The sequence below is a fragment of the Dermacentor andersoni genome, chromosome 2 (genome assembly GCF_023375885.2).
Source record: "Dermacentor andersoni chromosome 2, qqDerAnde1_hic_scaffold, whole genome shotgun sequence".
NCBI classification, from domain to species: Eukaryota; Metazoa; Arthropoda; class Arachnida; order Ixodida; family Ixodidae; genus Dermacentor; species Dermacentor andersoni.
Window position 1 is genome coordinate 76,094,545 of NC_092815.1, and position 21,519 is coordinate 76,116,063.

General features: G+C 45.9%; 2 protein-coding genes across 2 annotated transcripts in view; both read right to left on the reverse strand.

Moving 5' to 3' along the window:
* LOC126541799 (uncharacterized) overlaps nucleotides 1-21,519 on the reverse strand; it is a 484,065-nt gene that overhangs the window by 140,987 nt on the left and 321,559 nt on the right. The gene's annotated exons all lie outside the window — the stretch shown is intronic.
* LOC126541805 (V-type proton ATPase subunit E-like) lies at nucleotides 16,398-20,405 on the reverse strand. Its single transcript, XM_050188742.2, has 3 exons — nucleotides 20,225-20,405; nucleotides 19,122-19,409; nucleotides 16,398-17,217 (listed from the first exon to the last, which is right to left on the reverse strand). Exons 1-3 carry the CDS (start codon nucleotides 20,306-20,308, stop codon nucleotides 16,903-16,905), a joined length of 687 nt encoding a protein of 228 aa, XP_050044699.1. The 5' UTR covers nucleotides 20,309-20,405; the 3' UTR covers nucleotides 16,398-16,902.

Genomic DNA, 21,519 nt, shown 5'->3' on the forward strand with positions numbered 1-21,519 from the left:
CGCTAATTATTTTTTCGACCCATCACTTGATGCGCAGCTCTTAACTTCCTTTTAAGTTTCCTTGCTGCCCTCCAGCCATCGGCTACGTACATTAGCAATGGCAGAACACAAAGATTACATACATGTTCAAGGAAATCGATAAGTTATTATAAAAGTTATTGGAGCCCGAATCGAGAACATACGCAGTTTGGAAAGCTGTTAGAAGCACTCTCTTGAGTTAGAAGCGGCATACCAATTCTCTTCGGTTACACGGTACGACACTGTCCGTGTCTCACTCGTCTCCAACGACGACAATATCGTGCGGGCTTTTTTTTTTTTTTTGCTTTTGCCGCTGTTGCTGCCGGCAGAGACGGCAGAACGGTAATGTATTAAGAAGCACCGAAAACTCGACATGATCGCATGCGCGCTGCCATGCGTAGATAGCCCACCATTAGTTTGTTTTGTCTTGGCGACCCCGGTATGTATCGAAGGTGTAAACGTTGAGACGAAAAGAAAGCAAGTTGAGCGCTAGATTTTACGCTAGATACCGTAACAGCACCACTCCCAACTACGCCGTAAGAGAAAACCCTCTCCAAACCCTCTCCAAACCAAATCCCTCGACCGCAATTGAAGGCTTTGGCTCTTAACCGCTACGTTCCGTCAGACCAGCGCGACCAAAAAAATTTGAGGCCAAGAAACACATTATTTCACAGCGAAGTTGTTAACAGCTAGTTACCCCAGGATAATGTCCGTGTGTCGACGCAAAACTCCCCATACGTGGGCCGATTCCGACGGTAGTGCAATGTCGGGCCGACCCGCGGTGGATGTGCACTTCGCCATTAAGGGGCCCACATGCACAGCTTTGCTGGTCATCCTTCTTCGCAGAGGGGAAGGGCACTGAGTTTTTATATCACTTTTAAAGCAGTACCAAGGGTTGTTGTAATATAGCCTCTAAAGAAGCCGAGCTCTTCACCGAAAGAACCTTGAAAAAGTTCTGGTCGATTGATTATAAAACGCACTTTGGGACCCTGTGCGTATGGCCGCCATCGTTGCGTACACTGCTACTATTCGCTAAACAGGAATGACAATAGGGTTTAAGTTGCTCAAGTCGTTTCCAACGAAAGGTATGATATTAAGTGAATCGACAAGTTCAAGTGGCCATCTGGAAATTTGACCACGCGATATGAGGGCGATCGTTTACGTCTTCTTCCTTATACCGTTATATATGTTCCCTCAAAATAATAAAAATGCAGTCGAAGTCACCGACATCGTAAACAGTAACAACCAATGGAGAATTTTTCAAGTAACTAGATTAAAGAAGGTGCAATTCGCGTATAATTAAACGGAACTAGTTAGCAAGGTCAAAACTGCCGAGAAGCTTTGAGCGAACGCGTAATATACGTCCTGAACTAACAAAAACTCTGGACTAGGTGCTAAAAAAGCAGGGGTCAAATTAAAAATAAAATAAAAAAAACTCTGTTCGTATTCGTAAGCTCCTTTTGCCATTGGCCCACTGCCTTCACTAATATGTCCAGCACGAGAAGTGGCTAATTATAGCGTAAGCGGCTGTGAAAAACGAATCCAGGATTTTGTAATTTTCTCTCTCCTCCTATGCCAGCCCCATTAAAATGCGCATTAGTCTTATATACATGGTGGAAGGTGGCAATAAAGAAAGCGAATCTGGTTTGAATGCCAGTGAAGAAATTGTCTCGCGCGTATGGCGTCGCACAGCACTGCCGCTCGCACGCCTCGCGCAATAATGTCGCCCGCAGTCGATTTCCCGAAAGCGGGGTTAATGCGCTACTGACTCCACAGCTGAGGTCATTGCCCTTCTATCCCAGAAGGGAACGGAATGCACGCCTATGCATTGGAGCCCCTGTCGGTTCTTAACCGCGTTTAATAATAATACGAAAAATAAAGAAAACAAGATATCGAGTAGACGTGAGCGGTTTCTGGCGTGCGTCGAGAGAAATCGAAATTGCCGAGGCCTGCGAGGGGACATTTTTTTCCGTCCCCCTTGCGTTCAATAAATGCTAAAATGCGATCGGTCGGCTAGGAAACGTCCGGCTTGCAGTCACACAGACGTGTATGCCGGTAAATTCGAAAACGATTGCAAAGCGCTTCGCAAATAAGTTTGCCTTTGAATGCAAACTTCGCCTACTCAAGAGTAAGCGGTGGTACATTAGCCCGTTGTTTGTTTAGATTTATCGCACTCCGTCTTTTAATTGGTTAGCATTAGGAGTGTCAAAGGGCAAAAAATGTGTATATGTGTGTGAAGTGTGGGAAACCAGTCACGTGGTAGAGGTAGAGAGATTTTATAACTTAGAAGAGCGTGAATGTGTATATGTGTGTATGTGTACCATGCAACTGACGGTGGCATGCACCAGTCCACCGTTATTTCCACTTCTCCCCTCGAAAAGGCTGGACTTTGTCGAGGGAGCTGCATGCAGCACAACACATTGCAATATGATGAACACGTTTTAAATGACGAATCCTGGACCCCAAAGAAGTGCGACGTAATGCTAATGCATTTCTCTCGCATTCGCCGCTAAATCTTTACGAATTTTTTCATCATCATCATCATCTTATTTTATGAAACCAATTCGGTAGCTATTGGTCCAAGTCGGGAAATTAAAGAGCACCTTCAATTTTTTCGGTAAGTACTTCCTGTCCCATTCTTACTGCAGCACACCTGATGGTCACGCGAAACGGACAATGCGACATTCTGCCGCACTGACTCAGTGGTAGAGCTCTCCATGCATGTTGCTGGCTGGGCAGTGCAAATTAACTAACTAACTAACTAACTAACTAACTAACTAACTAACTAACTAACTAACTAACTAACTAACTAACTAACTAACTAACTAACTAACTAACTAACTAACTAACTAACTAACTAACTAACTAACTAACTAACTAACTAACTAGCTAACTAACTAACTAACTAACTCATTATGCCTGTCTGTCTGTCTGTCTGTCCGTGCGCCCATCATTCCGTCCTCATCAGCAATTAAGTTCTTCCTAGGGGGATGAAATTAGCAGGCAGTTTGATAAAGCAATAAAAGAGACAAACCTAAACGAACTTCAGAAAATAAAAGGCGCTTGCCGCAATTCTGATTCTTGATCACCGCCATAAACCTGCGATGTTGCAATTTGGAATACGCACATCTGCCGAAGTCATCAAAACAACGTTCGATCACAAAACTTTAATTTTCTTTAGCGCTCATTTTTGCATTGCGTTCTGCGTCCAAACAGCCGCTGAGCAATTACGGGCGCGTAGGGCTTTGAAAAAAAAAAAAAAAATGCGCCTCATCGCTATTATTTTTTTTTTCAAGATGATAACCATTGCGTAGTTAAGTATGCGTCTCAAATTTGTCGTGCTGACTAAAAGTACGATCTGCGTGACCATAAACGAATTTGTTCGGTTCTTGCAGAATCCTTGTAGAGAACTGCATTATGGCGCAAACACGAAGTAATAGGTTTGCTGCGGACGAGGTGCGAAAATATAACGGTCTCGATTTGCCGGCTGAGGCGCTTCAGTTTTTCTCCTTTGAGGAAACGCGGGCTGTGCACAAAATCGATGTGTGGCATGCTTCTCCCTAGTATACGGGCTTGAGAAGTAAAGGAAGTGCTAGGCAATTCCTTTTGCGGTGATCACATTCTAGTCCCACATTTTGCTCCGTTTCTGAGAGTTAGCGCACCCTCCAAATGAATTACGCTCGTTTTCGTTAGGCAGCGCAGATGCATTTGTCTGAGTCCACAAGAACTCCTGGCAATGGAGTAATATTTGGAATACGCTTCATGAGTTATGCTTCACCGTGAATGAGGTGCCCGAACCATGTATTGTTTCTTAGACTGTACTGCGCAGCAGTATATTATTTCTCATGCATACACGACTCTTCGGCAAACTACACTACATAATACGATGATAATAGGTCTGAATGCTGAAATTAACGTTCACGTTCGATATCAATTGTCTCCGCCAGTCAGAGAAAGAGCTCGTAGCAAGCAAGTGTACTTGTTTTTCGACTAGATGTGCGATCTAACGATGCATAAGAATCTTTGTTCATGCATTTTTTAAAAGGTAAACCACGTAGACGTAACGAATAGGCTTCGCTTGCAACAGACTGGGATGTTGAAAGAAAGAAGGAGAAATTATAATATATAATCAGTTCCTGCTAAAATTGCTTAAGTTGGTTCCTTGTGTCAACCTCCTTAACATTAGGTTCTGTTACCGCATGCACTAGAACATTGACGGATAGCACAAACTGCCCAGAAGGAATGAATGCGTCAATGCTTTCTGAACTATTGCAGACGTAGTATGTTTTTGTGTCAGTGTGTTAATCTGCATGATCGCTTTCGTGAGGGGGGGGGGGGGGGGGGGGGGCTGGCATCCTGGTAGGACACACCATTCCCTTGCACAGCCCACATAGCCGCTCTGGCAACGTTAGTCCTAACTGCCACAGTTTCTCCAACGACCATCTAGAAGTGGTACTGGATGTACGACTCTGCTAGAAGGTGGGTGAAATGGCGAGTCGCGACGGAGAGCGATTATTATACCAGAATTTAATTGCACATAACTAAGAAGGTGTTTCGCGTTACGCGACAATCATTCAGCAGCAGTGGTATCATGATCAATAGCATCAATAAACTAAGGCAGTGTTTACGACTGGGCTGCACAATATGTAGATTTCACATGGGCTCCTGCATTACACTTGTGCATAATATAGAATGTGCCCAAATGCTAAGCGTTTTACGAGCTGCAACCCCACACTCTACAGGTGCTCCAACCACAAATAACTGCGTACGCGATGTCGTAATGTGTCGGCTTTTTAGGCTCCGATCTGTGGCAAACCGTCTAGAGCAGCCACACTAGCTCTGGCCTGAATATCTCCAAAAGAGTTTTAAAAAAAGATAGAAAAAGACGCAAGCCTTTCACGCACGGTTGGCGTGTACCTCGCGACCAGTGGGAAACTACAATACAGCACGTAATACGCTTGTGAACCAGCGGACCGCTGGACTGAACGATGCTTTCAAACCTGATGGATGCGCTGTCGCGAGCGGTGTTTCATCGTCTACTTCGTTCTAATGGTGTTTTCCTCTGTGGTCGGCTACCGGGAACGCCGCTTTCCCTCGAATTCATTAGGATACTTTGAGGCAGCCGATTTAGGGAGAACACGAGGATTCGGTTGGAGCGCAGACCATGTTCGACGGCGGAGCATGTCCCTAAAAGCACGTGCCACCCCCTCGGCGAACCCTTCCCCCTACCCGCACCGCACTCTTGCATACCGGTGCACGTAACGACCTTTGGCTCGATTGGCGCGGGATGATCCCTGCCTTCGTCGGCGGCCCTAATGCGATGTAAGCGAATACTTTCTTTCCTCTTGGTCGTCGTACTGGCGCTGTTTGAAAGCTTGGCTGCACGGGGATCGTAAACTGGGGTGTGCAGCGGGGGGGTGCTCCAGTGGTAACACGGTGACCCCTCCCTCCTTGGCGGCTCGTTCCGTTCGCTTCTTTTGCCTCCCTGTGATTCGAACTTCGGTGCACCGCATCATCAGAAGTTGTGTGCGCTGCAGCGGGAGCTGCCAGCACAGTCAGGATAATGATCTGCGACAGGTAAAACAGTGATCACCGAGGCCAATAGCCGTCGAAGTTTTCTGCCTCGTCGTCACTGGCGAGAATCGCGGTGCTAGTACAGAAGCATACTCTCGAGTGGGCCCGTGCGCGCCATTTGAGATATGCAATACGGGCTGCAAGCTCGATGGCCTTGGGGCGTTGAGGCTTGCAATAATGAATTTATGTGTCTCTAATGCTTTCTGAGCCATACCGCAGTTTCAGTTGTTGTAATCACTTATCAAAGCTGATATCCACTGGTAAGTACCGAGCCAGATGTGGCAGAAAGACTTTAACAGAAAGACAAAAGAAAAGAGAAGTGAGCATAAGGTTGGTGTACGAATTCGGACTGAATCATGCCTAGCAGAAACAATTCCGCCAGTCTACATAGTTCAACATCGACAGACCCCCACAGTATTCGTGGGCTCCGCTAAGATGCCCTTTGAGGACAACGAGATTGAACGCGCACAGAAACAACTGTCGCCCCCGAAAACGAGGAAATGCAGTCACTCGGCTTGTGCGCAAAGCACTGACTTTCAACAGTCCTCGCAAGCACGTTGTTGCTTTCCACAGGGTCGGATTATTCGAGGCTCCTTGAAGCTGGACAAGGAACTGACCCGTGCGCCTTAGAAAAATCGGTTCCAGATTGCACGCCGACGCACGTCACTCTACTTTGTGTGTGTGCGTCAGCTGCGGTTACAGATTCAACGCGCGCTGCGCGGAACTGTCGAGAACGAAGTTGCGGCGCTCGAAAGGTCGCCCACCGTGTTTCGATCCGAATGCACAAGCGCGTGCGGGCGTAGCTGCCTGTCTCCGACTCGCCCGCTTTGCTCCGCAGTTCTCGGAGCGCTCATTAAAGAGCGAGCACTCGGGCCGCGTGCCCTCTCGGTCTCTCGCTCCGTCTCCCTATGTGCTTGCCGCTCGCAGTTCCTCCTTCTTGCTTCACTGTCATTTTGATTATTTCGCTTCAAAGCGCAGCCGATTTCTCTACAAGACACACATTGGTTGAGTTTGACGGCTGGTATACTGCCGCCACGAGGACTTTCTGCGAAGCTCGCGACGTCTGATTTTAGCCTGTTGTTTCGTTGTACTTGGTTTTTTTTTGGCAACAAGCCTAGCAGAAGGAAAGTCCGTTGTCGAACTCCCACGACGTTGGTCTATAGAGGAAATTCCTGTGTTCTGGGTAAGTGAGCTTTCCAGCTTGTGGTGACAGGTGGCATTTATGCTTTCCATTTGTTTTCATATTGCCCATGAAATAATATGTATATATATATATATATATATGGTCATTTTATAAGAAGCCAAACACACTGACACCAAGGACAACATAGGGGAAATTGTGCTTAATAAATTAAAATAAAGAAACGATAAATTCATAGAAACTAAAGTGGATGAAAAAATAACTTGCTGCAGGTGGGGAACGATCCCACAACCTTCGCATGGGATCCTTTCTTGTCATCACCAAATGTTCCTTTATTGCCAACCAACTATAAAGACCAGCTAATCATGGTGATAAAGAAAATAAGGAACGAAGAAGAAGCGCCGTTAAGTATGTCAAAATGAGAAAATTATAAGACGGTATTTATCGGACTAAGAGAAATGCATGTCAAACATATCTTTTGCAGTTTCTTATGCAGAGCACCAAATAAAATCAGAGACATACGCACGAAAACACAGAAGACGCTGCGAAGCAGATGGGTCTACATTGGAGTTTATCACGTGTCGTAATTGAGTCGCATATAGCTGAATGCTTTGTAAAGAACCGAGCTTTGACAACAGCCTTGCTATGTTAATCATACATCAATCATAATCGTACGCCGTCGCAATGTCACGGCTCTCTTTCTGTCACAGTTTTTTTTTTACCCCACGTGGCAGCAGCCAGCTCAATGAACCAGTACATCGAGGGCATCGCACAAGTGATTCAAGCGCCTCGTGATCCTGCCCCATAGCCGCACCACTAAATCCTTACAATCGTTGTGTCTGCGTACCGCCCAGGACTGGAATGATTACCGTATAGCCACATAGCACTCATTCATGGTATCAAGCGCTTCAATATTGCTTGCATCAAGGAAGCAGACTAAGATAGATCGTAATCTTCAGTGACATAGATTCCGAACTTTGTAAGCCGACCTTTTATGTAATGTCTTGTTGATGGGCTCCTTGAGGTGCTGACAAATCAAGCAGTATGTATACCTTATATATCCAGTGGTTTTAAATTGTATTTACAGTGGATCAACATTAACTATTACGTTCGTTTTATTGTAGGAAATTCACGAATATTCCTACATGTAAGTATTCGAACGCGATCTATTCTGTTCGACCACATCGCAGTAACGACTATCTTCGGCTAAAGGAAAGACCACCCGTGTGGATCGCAGGCTGACGTGTCGAGTGAAGGCTAAAAGCGTTCAATTGCTGCGGTGAAAATAACCGCATTGTGGCGCCGTGAACTTTACAGCGCTGTATCGCTTCAACGCGTTGCAACGCGCAGTCGACTACACACATGCTCTCAACGCTGCTTGTGTTTCCAGTCAGCGCCGAGGCGGCTCAGGGTTGCCGGCTCCAAACGACTGTCCGTAAACGTTCCAGAAAAGATGTGTGAGGCCGCGAACACATAGTAGACAGGCAGTTTGCGGCGGCTACTTTGAGCCGCCGACCTTTGCTGAATACCTTCTGGCGTGAATTAGTCCCGGTGTGGAATCGCAAGCGAAAGGCCGGTTATGCCGCGGTCTCGCATGCTTGTACCGCACGAAATATTTCAATCAATCAATCAATCAATCAATCAATCAATCAATCAATCAATCAATCAATCAATCAATCAATCAATCAATCAATCAATCAATCAATCAATCAATCAATCAATCAATCAATCAATCAATCAATCGATCGATCGATCAATCAATCAATCAATCAATCAATCAATCAATCAATCAATCAATCAATCAATCAATCAATCAATTCTGCGGCTAGTTACCAGTCCACTCCCTTACGCGAACGCTATTCTGTCGTGACACTTTTTTTATGTATTCCTTTTATTTACGTGTATTATGCTATATATATGAATAAAGAGAAAATCAGACATCCACCTGTTCGTAGCAATTGTTCGCAATTGCTACGAACGGGTGGATGTCTGATTTTCTCTTTGTTCATTACTTCTTTCCACGTTGCGGGTTTCCGCAGAACTACTACGTCAAACATATGCTACATATATTAAGGAATAGTCGACGCCACTTAAGAACATCTTCTTTAGCATCTCAGCCAAAAAACAAGAAAATAGGTATTTAAATGAATAGTTTGGTAGGAACCACACAAGTCAGTTATATTATAACGACTGCCCAAACTGAGCGGCTTTCATCCAACATGCACGTTCGCATAGCTCTGTTAAAACGAATTCAAAAGCAAATGGAAAAGGTACTAAAAAAAAAAAAGCACTGGGTGCTGCCTCAGCAAACTGTATCTTTTTGGCACCCAGATGGTCACGTTGCCTAGTTAGACGCAATTGCTCTAGAGCATTTGTGCTATAAAAGGACATAAAAGGACTTCCATACGGCTTCGTGAAGACGTCGTTAGGGTTTGTTTGACATGTCCAAGTGAATGTCGTTTAAGAAAAAAAAATGTTTTCTTCTTTTCACGGATCTTTAAGCCACTACTGTATAAACTGTGCTCACGCATAACGACTGCGTATGGGGTGTGGAATGTATGCTGGCAGATATTTGTGGAAACGTTAATGGCAACGTATTCACCACTACGTTCCCCCCTGATGAGAACGTACATTGGTGCCGAACTAACGACCGACTGTCTCGAAACCGTAGTCCGGGCTCTGATTATTTCTGTTCACATGCGGTAGCGCAAAGTGAAATTTCGCAATCGTTTATATGAGGGTGCAAGGGCGAAACTATATTCTGCCTTCACTTCTATTTACTTAAGCATGCTTCATGCACTGAGGTTTTCGTTATAGAGCAATATAACTTTGTAATTTGCGCTGTCTTGATTTGTTTTTTTGTTGTCAGTCCCAAATGCACGCCTAAATCAGCAAACAATAAACAGACCAGTAGACTTTGCAACGCAGTTAGAGCAGCAGCCACAGTAATCCGAGTGCCCGTGCATGCTTTGCGGCAAACCTGCGAAGAATTCATATGACCATGTAGTCACCTTGCGACTTCTTTCTGGTTAATGTAGCAAAAATTTGCGACAGAATGGCACCTTCGTGCCAACCAAGGTACTAATATTTTTTTCGGGTGCGAGGGCGGTGTCAACGAATGCTGCCAGAACAAGGTCATTTCGAGGGTTGAAAAAGACCATTACGGCTGTCACTGCACCTAAGCAGGTCGCTAATCTCAACGTCGCAAACGAGATTGTTGACGATCGAGAAACGCGGAAGCACGTCGTGTCATTCCGTTCGACTTTCTCGAAAAGTACACGTCGGTTAAAGCCTATAGGACCGGGAGCTATAACTTTCGGCAGTCTGCAGCGGCACCAATTTCAGCTCCCGTAGCGGTCAATGCAAACAACGCAAGCGGCATGAGGGGTGAATAAAGAGCTGAATAAAAGTACGCAGTGAATTGCACTCATTACCAAGATACGCTGCTCAGCTTTCTCAGGAAGTACGTTGAAGTCCGTGCCTATACGGGCCCTACGAATAAAGGAGCTCTCACATTTTCTATTCAATTGGAAGCGGAATGGGAAAAATCTCGCTTCCTTTTTCAACTCAAAAGACCAATTTGCTTAGTAGTGCGGCGCAGATCGCAGGCGGATCAAGAAATCATATTGTGCTACGGTAAAGGTGTCTCAGCTGTACGAGAACTCGGGAAGAAATGTGAGCGGCAACACCGAAGAAGAAATAAAGTAATGCTGTCACCCGTATTTCTTTTTCTGTTCGCGAGCGAACCATCTTACTGTAAGTACCGCCGCACCAGCCGTTTTACCTCCTTCGTCCGATTTCGCAAACCGATTTTGTTACGCTGCTCACTTTACTACAGCTCTAAGTGTTTATCGTGCGACGGGGCTGCCGCAGAACTATTGAGAAAGTGCCAGGTGTATTGCCGTCGAAGGCACCGAGAGATGATGTCTCACGTCCTCCCTCCCCCCCCCCCCCCCCTTTCTTAAAAAAAAAGAAAACACGTAGTGGCTTCCAGTTTCATGAAACAGGATCAATTAATCAGGACAGAGAATCGAAACAGGTGAAAATGGTTCCGCTGGATTTTCCATTTCCTGGACGTATTTTAAAAAAAAAATTTTTTTCGTCGATACCACACCCGCACGTCCGAACGCTGCCACAACTGTCGTGCGTGCTCCAGTCGATTGCTACCGTTCATCTCCCCTCTTGATTTTTTTTATATGTATATATATATTTACCCGTACAACTACGCGAATCGCACGCTGAACCGAGTGGCATATAGAGCGATATTGAATCGCGCAAGTTCTCCGGTATTTCGTTTTCCCGGAACTTTCCAATTGTTTTGAGAGAGACATTTCTTCGCGATGCCGATGCGCAGCCTATCAAGAGAGTATAAGCACCAGGCTTCTTCTCCTCCTTCTCCTCCTCCTTTTGCTTCTTCTCCTTCTTCTTCTTCTTATATAGCCATCACTGATCATCAGGTACACAATGAAAGATTGGCGAATCCGTCGGAATCATCGAAACTTCTGCTGTGCTGCTCTGCGCAGTCTCGTTTCTCCATTTATCAAGTTGTGGCACCATGACTGACAGCAGCGCGACGGCGCAGATTAGCTTCCCGGGGCATGCTTAAAAAACGTGCGCATGTTGCGCAATTTAGGCTGTTCTGTGGTCTTACAATGTGCGGACAATAACAGTCATGATTCATTGCACGACCTATATTGATGGCATAGTTATTTCTTGCTAGATATGCTCTTCGTTGCGCATAGTTACTAATCGACGATGACAAATAGTTGCACGATGTGCCTGCGATGTGTGTGACAAACAAAATATAAAGAAAGTAAAACAAACAAACAAGAAAGAAACATGCCCCGTTAGAACGAACCGAACCACTCTAAGGTCACTTTAAATGTCACGCGTACACTTTTGTTGTTGATTTGCCCGTATGTTTTGCTACTAGAGCATGACTTGCGATTACGTAATAAAAAAGTGAAGAAGTGAACCAAGCGAGCTGGTAGAAATTCCCGTCACAACTTTAACGCAGAAGCTGACAAAGACGCAAGGAAGGGTACGATTTTCGACGTGAATTGGGCACTCGCGCCATAACTATGCAGGGTGTTTCAGCGAACACCTTCAAAAATTTTTTAAAGATTGCCTGTGGTAGAAAGCTCAATTCTGGTTTACCAGCCGGTCTACTCGAAGCGGCGGACACTATTTGCACAAAAGATTTAAATGCAAAATCGACTAATTAACAAGAATTCACTAATTAACTTTTAGCTCATTATCGTACGACCCATATTGCAATTTACAAATTCTAGCAGTGGACTTCGCAAAGTGGATCCACTTGGAATGAATTCTCAGGGCGACACTAGTTTCAAGATATAAATTGCCGAACTTTGCGGAGAAATGCATCGGCGTTCCAGTTACCTGTTTGTTTGAGTGCATGAAACGACGCTTTGTTAACAAATTAACTGGAATGCCACTGCATTTCTCCGCAAAGTTCTGGAATTTATAACTCGAAACTGGTGTCATCTGGAATTTGTAAATTGCAATATGGGCCATATTGTAATTAGAGAAACACTTAACTAATGAATTTTTAACAATTAGTTGATTTCGCATCTCAATTTTTTGTGCAAGTATTGTCCGCCACTTCGAGTAGATTAGCTCATGAACTAGAATTATGATATCTGCCACAAGCAACAGTTAAAGATGTTTGAAAGTGTTCGCTGAAACACCCTGTATATAGACTACACCACTAACAAGGCCAATGTGGCGGCGTCCGTACCAACGAGCCAAATATATGTCTATTGTAAGGACACACGAGCTGGAACAGCCGCCCGGGCATGTCGTAATAACGCCGTACTAGATCGATGTTTCTTGAAATATCCGCAGTTTTTTTTTATCCACTACATGAAAAGGCCCAAATAGCGAACCTATTCAGCACGTTTCGAGTGAAGCGCAACAGCGCTTTTCGCTCAAGAGAAAGAAAAGAAAATTGAGAAAGAGAAGAAAAATAAAACCGCAATGGCTAGCCGCACACGGTGGCACATATACCAGAAATTTGCCTTTAGCTAAGAAAATGTTTTATAAGTTGGGCTTTTAGAAATGCAAATTTTCCCAACAGAGTAAGTACGAATTTTGACGTAATAGTTTTGCGGAAACCCGCAAGGTGGAGAGAAGTAATTATTTAAGGGAAAATGAGACATCCACCAAATCGTAGCAGTTGCTATAAAGGAAACCCATACGTATTCCTCGAAAGAAAAGCCTCGCAGTTGAAGAAAAATTCATGCTGGTCCGGGACGAATTTTTCTTTAACTGCGAGGCTTTTCTTTCAAGGAACCCGTATGTGTTTCCTTTGTAGCAATTGCTACGATTGGGTGGATGTCTCATTCTCCCTGAAGTAAGTACGAATATTGCAGAAAAATATTCTTTGAATTTCGAATCGAATAATGAATATTCTCGCAATTTTAAGGAAAGGAAAATGTAATGGTTGTGTAAAGCGCACTTCGTAAAAAAATGATAACGAAAGGTAAAAGAAAATGAAAGAGAAGACTTATTTACATCCTTTTATACACGCGATGCTGCTCAGAACTCGATGCCTGTTGAGCTTGTAAAATAGAAATAGCTGAAATTGTGTGTTGTCTGGTCCATCATTGCAACGATGGTATAATGAAACACAGGAACAGCGCCTCGCCACATGCACCTGCATTGTTGTGTTCGTTCAAGAAGCAATTCTTTAATCTTACAACACCAGACGTGCTTTTGAGGCGACTTAAGCACGGTGGGATATTGTCCGAATAATAAATTGGCTTTGTCTAAACAGAGAAAACGCAATTGCAAGCCGCCTAAAGGCGAGGCCCGCTTATCGAATGGTTAGTTGGCTTGCCTCTACGATTCATGCCCACTATGGGGAATTGGTTGAGAACCGGTTGCAGTTATAGAGACAATCAGTCAAATCCTAAAGAAAAGAAAACATACATAAAATGTTCATTCACAACAACGAAACAAAAGTAAGATGACAGGAGCCTCCACACAGAAAACGCGAGGCTCTCGCAGCAGTATAGTGCGGACCACCCACCACTTGCATCTTTCTTTCTCCCTGCGGGCTAAATGACGTGTGGTTATCCTTTATATTCAAAGAGAAACGAATATTCGACAACTTGGCACAGTAAGTTCTCGAATCGAATACGAATCAAAGGGTGCACGATTCGTATTCGAAATGGCGAATATTCGCACACCCTTATTTGTAAGTTTTCCTGCAGTTTGTAATGGTCTCCTCTCTTAGTTCCAGTGCGCTCACGAATTTTTTAGCCTGTTATTTCATAGCGCCTTTGTTTCCATCGCTAAAATGAGAACTTTTGACAATAGAACGTCAGCGTATACATTGGAAACGCAGGCATTGCTATCGGAAAGTCTATACAGTCTCCGCGCGACGGCGTCGGCCTTCGTCGCGCCGCAAAGGTCAGCCGATGTCTCTGGAGGGAAGACGAATAGTCGTCGATGCCACCGCTATGCGCACTCGGTCGAAGAGATCAACCCGAAGAGTAGAGGCGAACCGCTCTGCGCCACGAATCAATACGCCTATATCGCTGGCCAAACGAAGGTGAACGCAAGGGGGCGTGGATCGGGGCATTAGATATTTTGAGAACGCTGCCGCTTTTCTTTTTCCCCACGTTTGGACCGGCCAATCGGCAGATATCGCGCCGGCGCGCACTCGGCTTGCCGCAGGACAATATATGCGAGGAAAGTAAATCAAACACGCGCGGTCACCGTTCCGTTTCCGCTATGCCTTGCGTATTCGGTATACCGTAATCGTTTCGCTCTATTCGCGGACTAACCGGTCGATGGTGGTCTATTTGCCGAGACGCGTATGTGGGCTTCAAAAGCTGGCACGCTGAACACTGACGTGCTTTTTCTTTGAGCCTGAACGCACGCTTATTTAGTTAGGCCCAGTTTTAGGCACAAGGTACCGTACGCTTTCATTTTCCACTGAGCGGCTTTGTAAACGAAATCTACGAAGGACGTTCATTTTTTTTAATAGGAGATGGTACGCCAGATGTAACAAACAATCCCCAGAGGAATCCATGCCCGTTGCTGGTTCAACGACGGAAGGAGCGTGAGCGGAGAAGGAATAACGCATGCGCAGAGCGCCGGAGAGACAGTAGCAGCAGACCGGCGTGCCCGAGGTTTTGCGTGTTCAAATCACGATGGCAGACAGACGCGTGCTGACAACGTGGTCGCTAGTGGAAGTGTGTGCTGTTATCCGGCATGAATGGGCACCTGTTCCCTGCATTGAAAGCCGCCCTCTCGGGACGTCACTTCCAAAACAATGCTGAGATGGAGCAGGCTGTGCGACAATTCCTTGCTTCGCAGGACACCAGAGTTTTACCAGAGTGGTTTCTTCAAACTGATTGCACGCTGCGACAAATGTCTCAACGTCGGTGGCGACTATGTGGAAAAATAGTGCCAGGTGTATAGATCATAATTCCATGGTGTATTTTTTTTTTGAAAATAAAGGTATCGTGCGAAAATAAATGACAAAAGTTACTTTCGGAACATCCCTTGTACAAATAGCTCGTGTAACGGTTTCTGCGATTACACAGTGCAAGCCACAAGACTGCCTGCAATCTGGACGCGCCATACGGTCTTCCCCCTATAATTACGTGTATCAAAGTAGCTTGGCAGGAAACGCGAACATCGCTTCCCTAGAGAAATGTTTTGTAGGGCGAAGCTTTTTTATGCGAACACGATTGAATTACTTTTGCAGGGGAAGCAACCAGAGCTTGCATTCACTAAGTCGTTCGTATATGTACAGAACCAGTTTGTGCAAGCAGGCGCCGTTGTTGCAAGTGAAATTCTATTATTAGCCAAGACAGCCGCAATGGCAAGCAACTCTTGCGAACATAAAGGGTTGCGGCTTTAGCCGCAAGTGCTAAATCAGAAAGCGTTTTGTTAGAAAAGAATGTTTGGCATTGGTTACTCCTCTAGCTGATATTATTCCCGCTATAACGAAGACGTGGCCTGTATTCACAAATCGCTTCATGCGCTATAGCGAAACAGGTCATGAGAAAGTCAGCAGCCATTTCTGATAACAAACATAAAACCGGAGGCGACCGGCTGTTGATGAACTGTTCTTATGTGCACAGGAAGTTTCGCCAGTTTGGCCTCAGAATTCATTTTTGTGCGAAGATCTATAAATGGGAAGTGCTTTAAGCTACGGGGCCGCAGCTTCAAGATTGTCTTTAATTAAATAGGAGCGTGAAGGAATGGTATTAACTAGCAGCGTGAAGGAATGGTAACAGGAAATTCTTTTGATTCTCGGGCCACATTCACGAATGTTTTTGTTCGTAAATGTTATTTGTCGTTACCTGGCAGCCTTGGTAGCATCATGATGGTTTCGAAGTTGCTGTGACGAAAAAGTGCAGCATAAGAGTTCTTTCTTTGTCTTTAATTCAGGCTAGGGGTCGTATTCAGAAAGCTTTTCTTTCCCAAGAATTGTTCATAACACGCCGGCCACACTCACTTGTCCTTACGAACGGCCCCACAGTGAGAATTTTTCTGTGAACATGGGCACAGCTTACGACCAGGTCGCGGACGGCTCCTGAAATAAGGAGGCAACCGAAATAAAAACAAGAATCCGATTTTCATTACAACTGAGGCGGTTGCGTCGGTGGCCTTGGCTATGAAGGTGAAACAAACACAGCGCTCACTCACCAACGCTTGGTGCAGACAGCGCTGGTTGGACGCCGTTATAATTGTCCCAGACAGACTCGGGCACAAGTTAGAACATGGACAAACATAAAAAGCAAGAGCGTTCTGCACCGCCTGGCACGGACGCCGATCGATAGACAAAAGTGATTTAAAAGAAGGATCAGTTATACATTTCAAAATTGTGGGCTAGCGTTCAGTGGGGCAATCGAAATTTCTAGTTTCATTAAAAAAAAAAAGATATCTTAGCCCTATGGTTTGCCTAAGCGATCCCAATCCGCGTTTCTTACGTAACCCTGCCACGATCATCCCCGACCAGACGAACTTTCGTCGAACCTCTTACTTTATGCACGGGCTCACGACAGTCATTGAAACGCAGGCGCCCGTCGCCTACTCGAGTGACGTGTAGATTCTCCTTAGTTCGAACAAAATAGCGCAGTTTTATTTCGCGAAGTGATCTCCGTTCCTCGATGGCTGGGCGGCAGTCGCTAGTCGTAGTACTTGCGGCGGGGGTTCTTGCCGAAGAGGCCCGACCTGATGTCGGGCAGCATGCGCTGCGAGATGAGCTCCAGCCGGCTCTCGAGCGTGTTCGAGAGGATCACGCGGCCCCCGGACGCGGCCAGCACCACGCCGCCGAAGCAGGGATCCGGCAGGAAGTTCTCCGGGTCTACAGACACCTTGACCCTCAGCTTGGTCATGTCCCGGAACTTCTTGGCCGCGCTGTCCACCACTGGCTTCGCGAGGGCGACGTCTTGCTTGCGGCAGATCACCACCACGTCCTCTTTCATGATTCTCAGGAGGCCCTGGTGGTTGAAGGGACCCGCGTGTGTGTGACATATAAAACTAGTACAACGACGTCATACAAATGCGGTGGCGACGCGGCTAGAAATAACGGACGATCACGTAGAACGTATACACAACGTCTGTCCGGTCTTTAGGTCTACCAGCGCGTGCGCGTCTGCTTTAAGAGTGAAGAGCGTGGAACCTTAAGAACCTGCAATCCGTCGGATGACGCTTGCGTCAAATGGCTGCTCCGATGACTGTTGAAACCCGTTGGAAACTTTTTTGGGATACTTTGTATGTAAGATAGCATTTTTTATTTTGTTTTTGAAGCATGTTTTGGGCATCGCGATGCGTGGTGACTACGCTGCTATTATCCGGAAATGGAAATTCATATACGATCGAGTAATTGCTCCACTCTGGGACTTTATATGCGTGGAACCAGATTCCGGTTGACGAGGCCACCTATAGGCTAAAAGATAGGGTAGGAAATGGAAAAGAAGGCTCAAGCAGCCATCACTTATCCTTCAACATGGCGCACTGCCAAGTTAAAGCGCAGCGCTCCATTTCGTGCTAATGCTTACGTAACAGCATACGCCAAAGAAGATTCGACCTGATCTACGCTGCTTCATACATTCACCAGGAACACCGGGACGGAAGATAAGGTCGTTTACATTAACTATACAAAGGATCAATCGAACTAATTAACTATAGGTGGCAGTGGAGCACACACTTGTGAGTACACTTTTTTTCGCGATATTTGCCCGTCGAAAGCGCTCGTATGTAGCCAGCGTATAGGCTTAAACTCGTTTGGAGGCGCTGCTGTTACCGGTACTTCACTGTTCTACATCAGCCTCGAGGTGGTACCTGCATTTTTTCGCGTGCCTTCACGCGTCAAATTAGTGTGCCCAATTTTCGCTTACACGCACTTTACCAGCGTCAGCAAGGTGCTGGTAAAAGCTGCCAGTACCCGCTCGCGTCGCAAGTTTTAGGTTTCGCCCCTTTTGTGAGGAACAGTACATCACCCCCAACCTGCAGCCACTACCAGTGGAACTGTATACGAATGAATGGTTTGTTTAATCATGCTGATGCATAGCGCCAATGCGTGCGATAGTAGCGAACTGTGAACTGGTTTTCTTGGGCAGGAATGATTGATGATAAGCAGGTGTCGCAGTAGCTTCTGCATGCGGTGCTAGGACATTGGGCGCGAGTTTGATGGTTCAGTACCGAATCGTGGCGCGCACTTTCTTGAAGGTGCAATGCGAGAACGCTGGATCACTCAACTCAAGCAAGAAACAAGTGGTTAACATTTATACAGTGAGCTTCGTAGCCCAGGAGCAGATTTTAGTCGGTAAATAACCCATTTACCTTGTTTGGAACTTCTACGCCTAGAGTAAGAACAGGGCGACGAAGCAAATCTGTTAGTTTCAAGGAAACTAAGCCCGTATTCAGAAAAAGGCACTCGATTCGAATGAAGTAAACGCTACACTTCGGGACGAGCGTGCGCCTTGACTGTTCCGTAACGCTTTCGCGCCTACTCATGCAGCCAAGAGCTGCTCAAGCAGCGCGCCTCCTCTCAATGACTTTGAGTATGCATTCGGTCTACTTTGTTGCGAAGCTCGGGAGTCACTGGCGCGCTATGCGGCCAGTCACAACCAGTAACCGAAGGGTGCTGTCATCAGCCCAATCGAAAGATGGCGGTCTCTTCCACCATCTAAGTGAAGGTGAGCTGCTGATTGAAAGAGCGTTTAGGCGCTTAGAAATATAGGGACAAAGCGCCTGAGCTCCTGTCTGGGCTTCCTTGTCGTACACGGACATACAAGCAGACCATATTCTCTGTGTGCCGCAGCATGACGTATACATAAATCGGTGGTTGCGCTACATCGCTCGCACGTTGCAGTCGCCCCCGACCGCAGGTGACCCGTACCTGCAGCACGAGCTTCTCGAGAAATGACTGGTAGTGCCTGCCCTGGCTCGTGATCTGCCCGAGGTAGGACTTGGCCTCCACGAGCACCTTGGTCACGTGCTGGTCCATAGCGCCCAGGAGCCGCAGCCGCGCCGCGTTCTTCACGTGCGAGCTCTGGATCTTGCGCTGGCGCTCGACCTGTTTCTCCTTCTTGGAGAACGAGTTCATGATGAGGATGCGCTGTTCCTGGATGAGGCGGCCCTTCTCCGTGTTGAACTCCTCCTCGGCCTTGGCGTCAATCTCTTGAACCTTGGACGGGGATATCGTTTGTGCAGCAACGCGGCGATAATAAGGGCAAAGTTCAGGCTTACCATCACTTAAAATTAGACGTGAGCGTATGCGCGTGTCTCTGCCGATGTAATATTAGCAGAACGAGGCCTACGTTGTGGAACAGGCCGAGCTGTCCCGGGTCCTGCACGCGCTCCCAAATCTCAGAGGCCACAGGCACGTGCTTCTAGATTTTCAAGTCTGCACCATGCGCCCCACGAAACTGGAGCCTTCATTTCTTCGTTAAGTTTTGTTATCTGTATTTTGAATGGAAATGCGTAGATTTTGTCGCCTATTTGTTTAACTCTTTGAAAACAGAAGCTCGGACGCAGCAGTGAATCTCTGGCAATCTGCAAATTTTAACCATTTTCGCCGTCTTGAAGCTAAGACGTAAATTGCTTAAAATCACAAGAAATATTGTACATCGTACCAGAGCACCATGACAACCGAATAAGCGTAACGCTTTAGGAGAGATTTATTATGGACACTTAAGGGTAAATAAATGATTATGATCTTGCAAAGACGCCTTTGGAAGGTGTGGCACAGCATTCAGGGTTAACTCCTCGTTACTGAACTAGTTTTGACGCTATTTGGTGTAGATGCAGTCAAAGCGAATTCGGTGACCGGATCGGCAACGATACAGCGCCACACTTTCAATTAACCGATCGTAAGGCTTGTACGTGATCACAATTTCCTGTTCGCCTTCAAATTCGTATCAAGCGTAGAAACTATATACAGACTGCATTCCCCGCCCAAAGGGGCAACAGAAGCGAGCTCACGGTGACGTTCGCTCGTACCTTCTCGTTGGCCTCTTGCTCGATGAAGGCCAACATGTGCTTGATAGGCTTGGAGACGTCGATTTCGCCCGGTCTGCCAGCCATGGTGAAGATGGCCGCGAGATTCTTGGCAATTTAGGCACAGCCTTAGGTCCGCAAGTCGCCCAGTTTACGGCGGTGCGACTCCTCGGGCGCTACAGCGTCTTCGGTTTCTTCTTCTTTGTGGGCGGCGAGCGCGCTTGACGATGATGATGCCGATGCGCCTTCGAGACACGGCTCGTACCCACTATGGTAGATGGTCCAAGAATCGGTTGGTTGGTTCGCACAGAAAAATGAACTTGAAGAGGCAAAATTGCGAATAAATGAATAGTGCACAGTTGATAAGTGGGACCAGATGTCGATCATGTTTTAAAAGAAGTTGAAACATTCATTGAACAATTTACAATGAAAGGAATTTAGAAAACTTACAATACGAATAGTAAGGAAAGTGCGTTTCGTTACTTGTGTTCTTCCTCTTCGTTCTTCCTCTCTCGCGGTGGCACATTGCCGTTGTGGAGGATCAGCTAAATAAATTGCGGCACGGGCCACGAGATCTTCGTGAACAAAATGTAATACGGGAGAAAAGTTGAAAGCGGGAAAAGTAACGCATAACTTCTTTAAACGCCGTAGGCTTGCAAGTACTGCAATACCTCTTTCACATCGTCGTTGATCACGGCGATGTTAGGACGCACAAAACGTTCTTGGGAAAACTCTCTTATCGTTCATTTCGAAACAACAGATTGATTATTAGAAGATAAAATTGAACTTCGCGCAGAATCCACAACGCCGGTAAGTCACTGCGACGTTACGGATGTCAGTATGTTTTTCTTTTTTTCGTATTTAGGCCGCGTTGGCTCAACAAAAGTTCCCCGGGCTGCATTGCGCTCCTTTAGAGCGCAATGCAGTCTATCTTTACCGTCGAAGAATTAGCTAAGCCCTTCGAGACGCGTCAATATCCATGACGTCATAGGGAGCTGCTGCGGGAACTTCGAGGAGGCGTCGCCACCTGTCTTTTGTTATTGCGTTTTTTTTTTCCTGGCCTACCAAGCGTCTTATTGTTGTAAGAGTGGCGCTTCTGATATTGTAAAAGGGTAAGTTACTCATACAAAACAAATAATTTTTTCCCACGAGGAAACAGATACAGAACAGTGTGAAAATTGAGACGTAGGATTCGACTATCGAAAAACCACTTGGAAACTGCGCATGATGTGCTAAAATAAATAAATAAATAAATAAATAAATAAATAAATAAATAAATAAATAAATAAAGGGGGGGG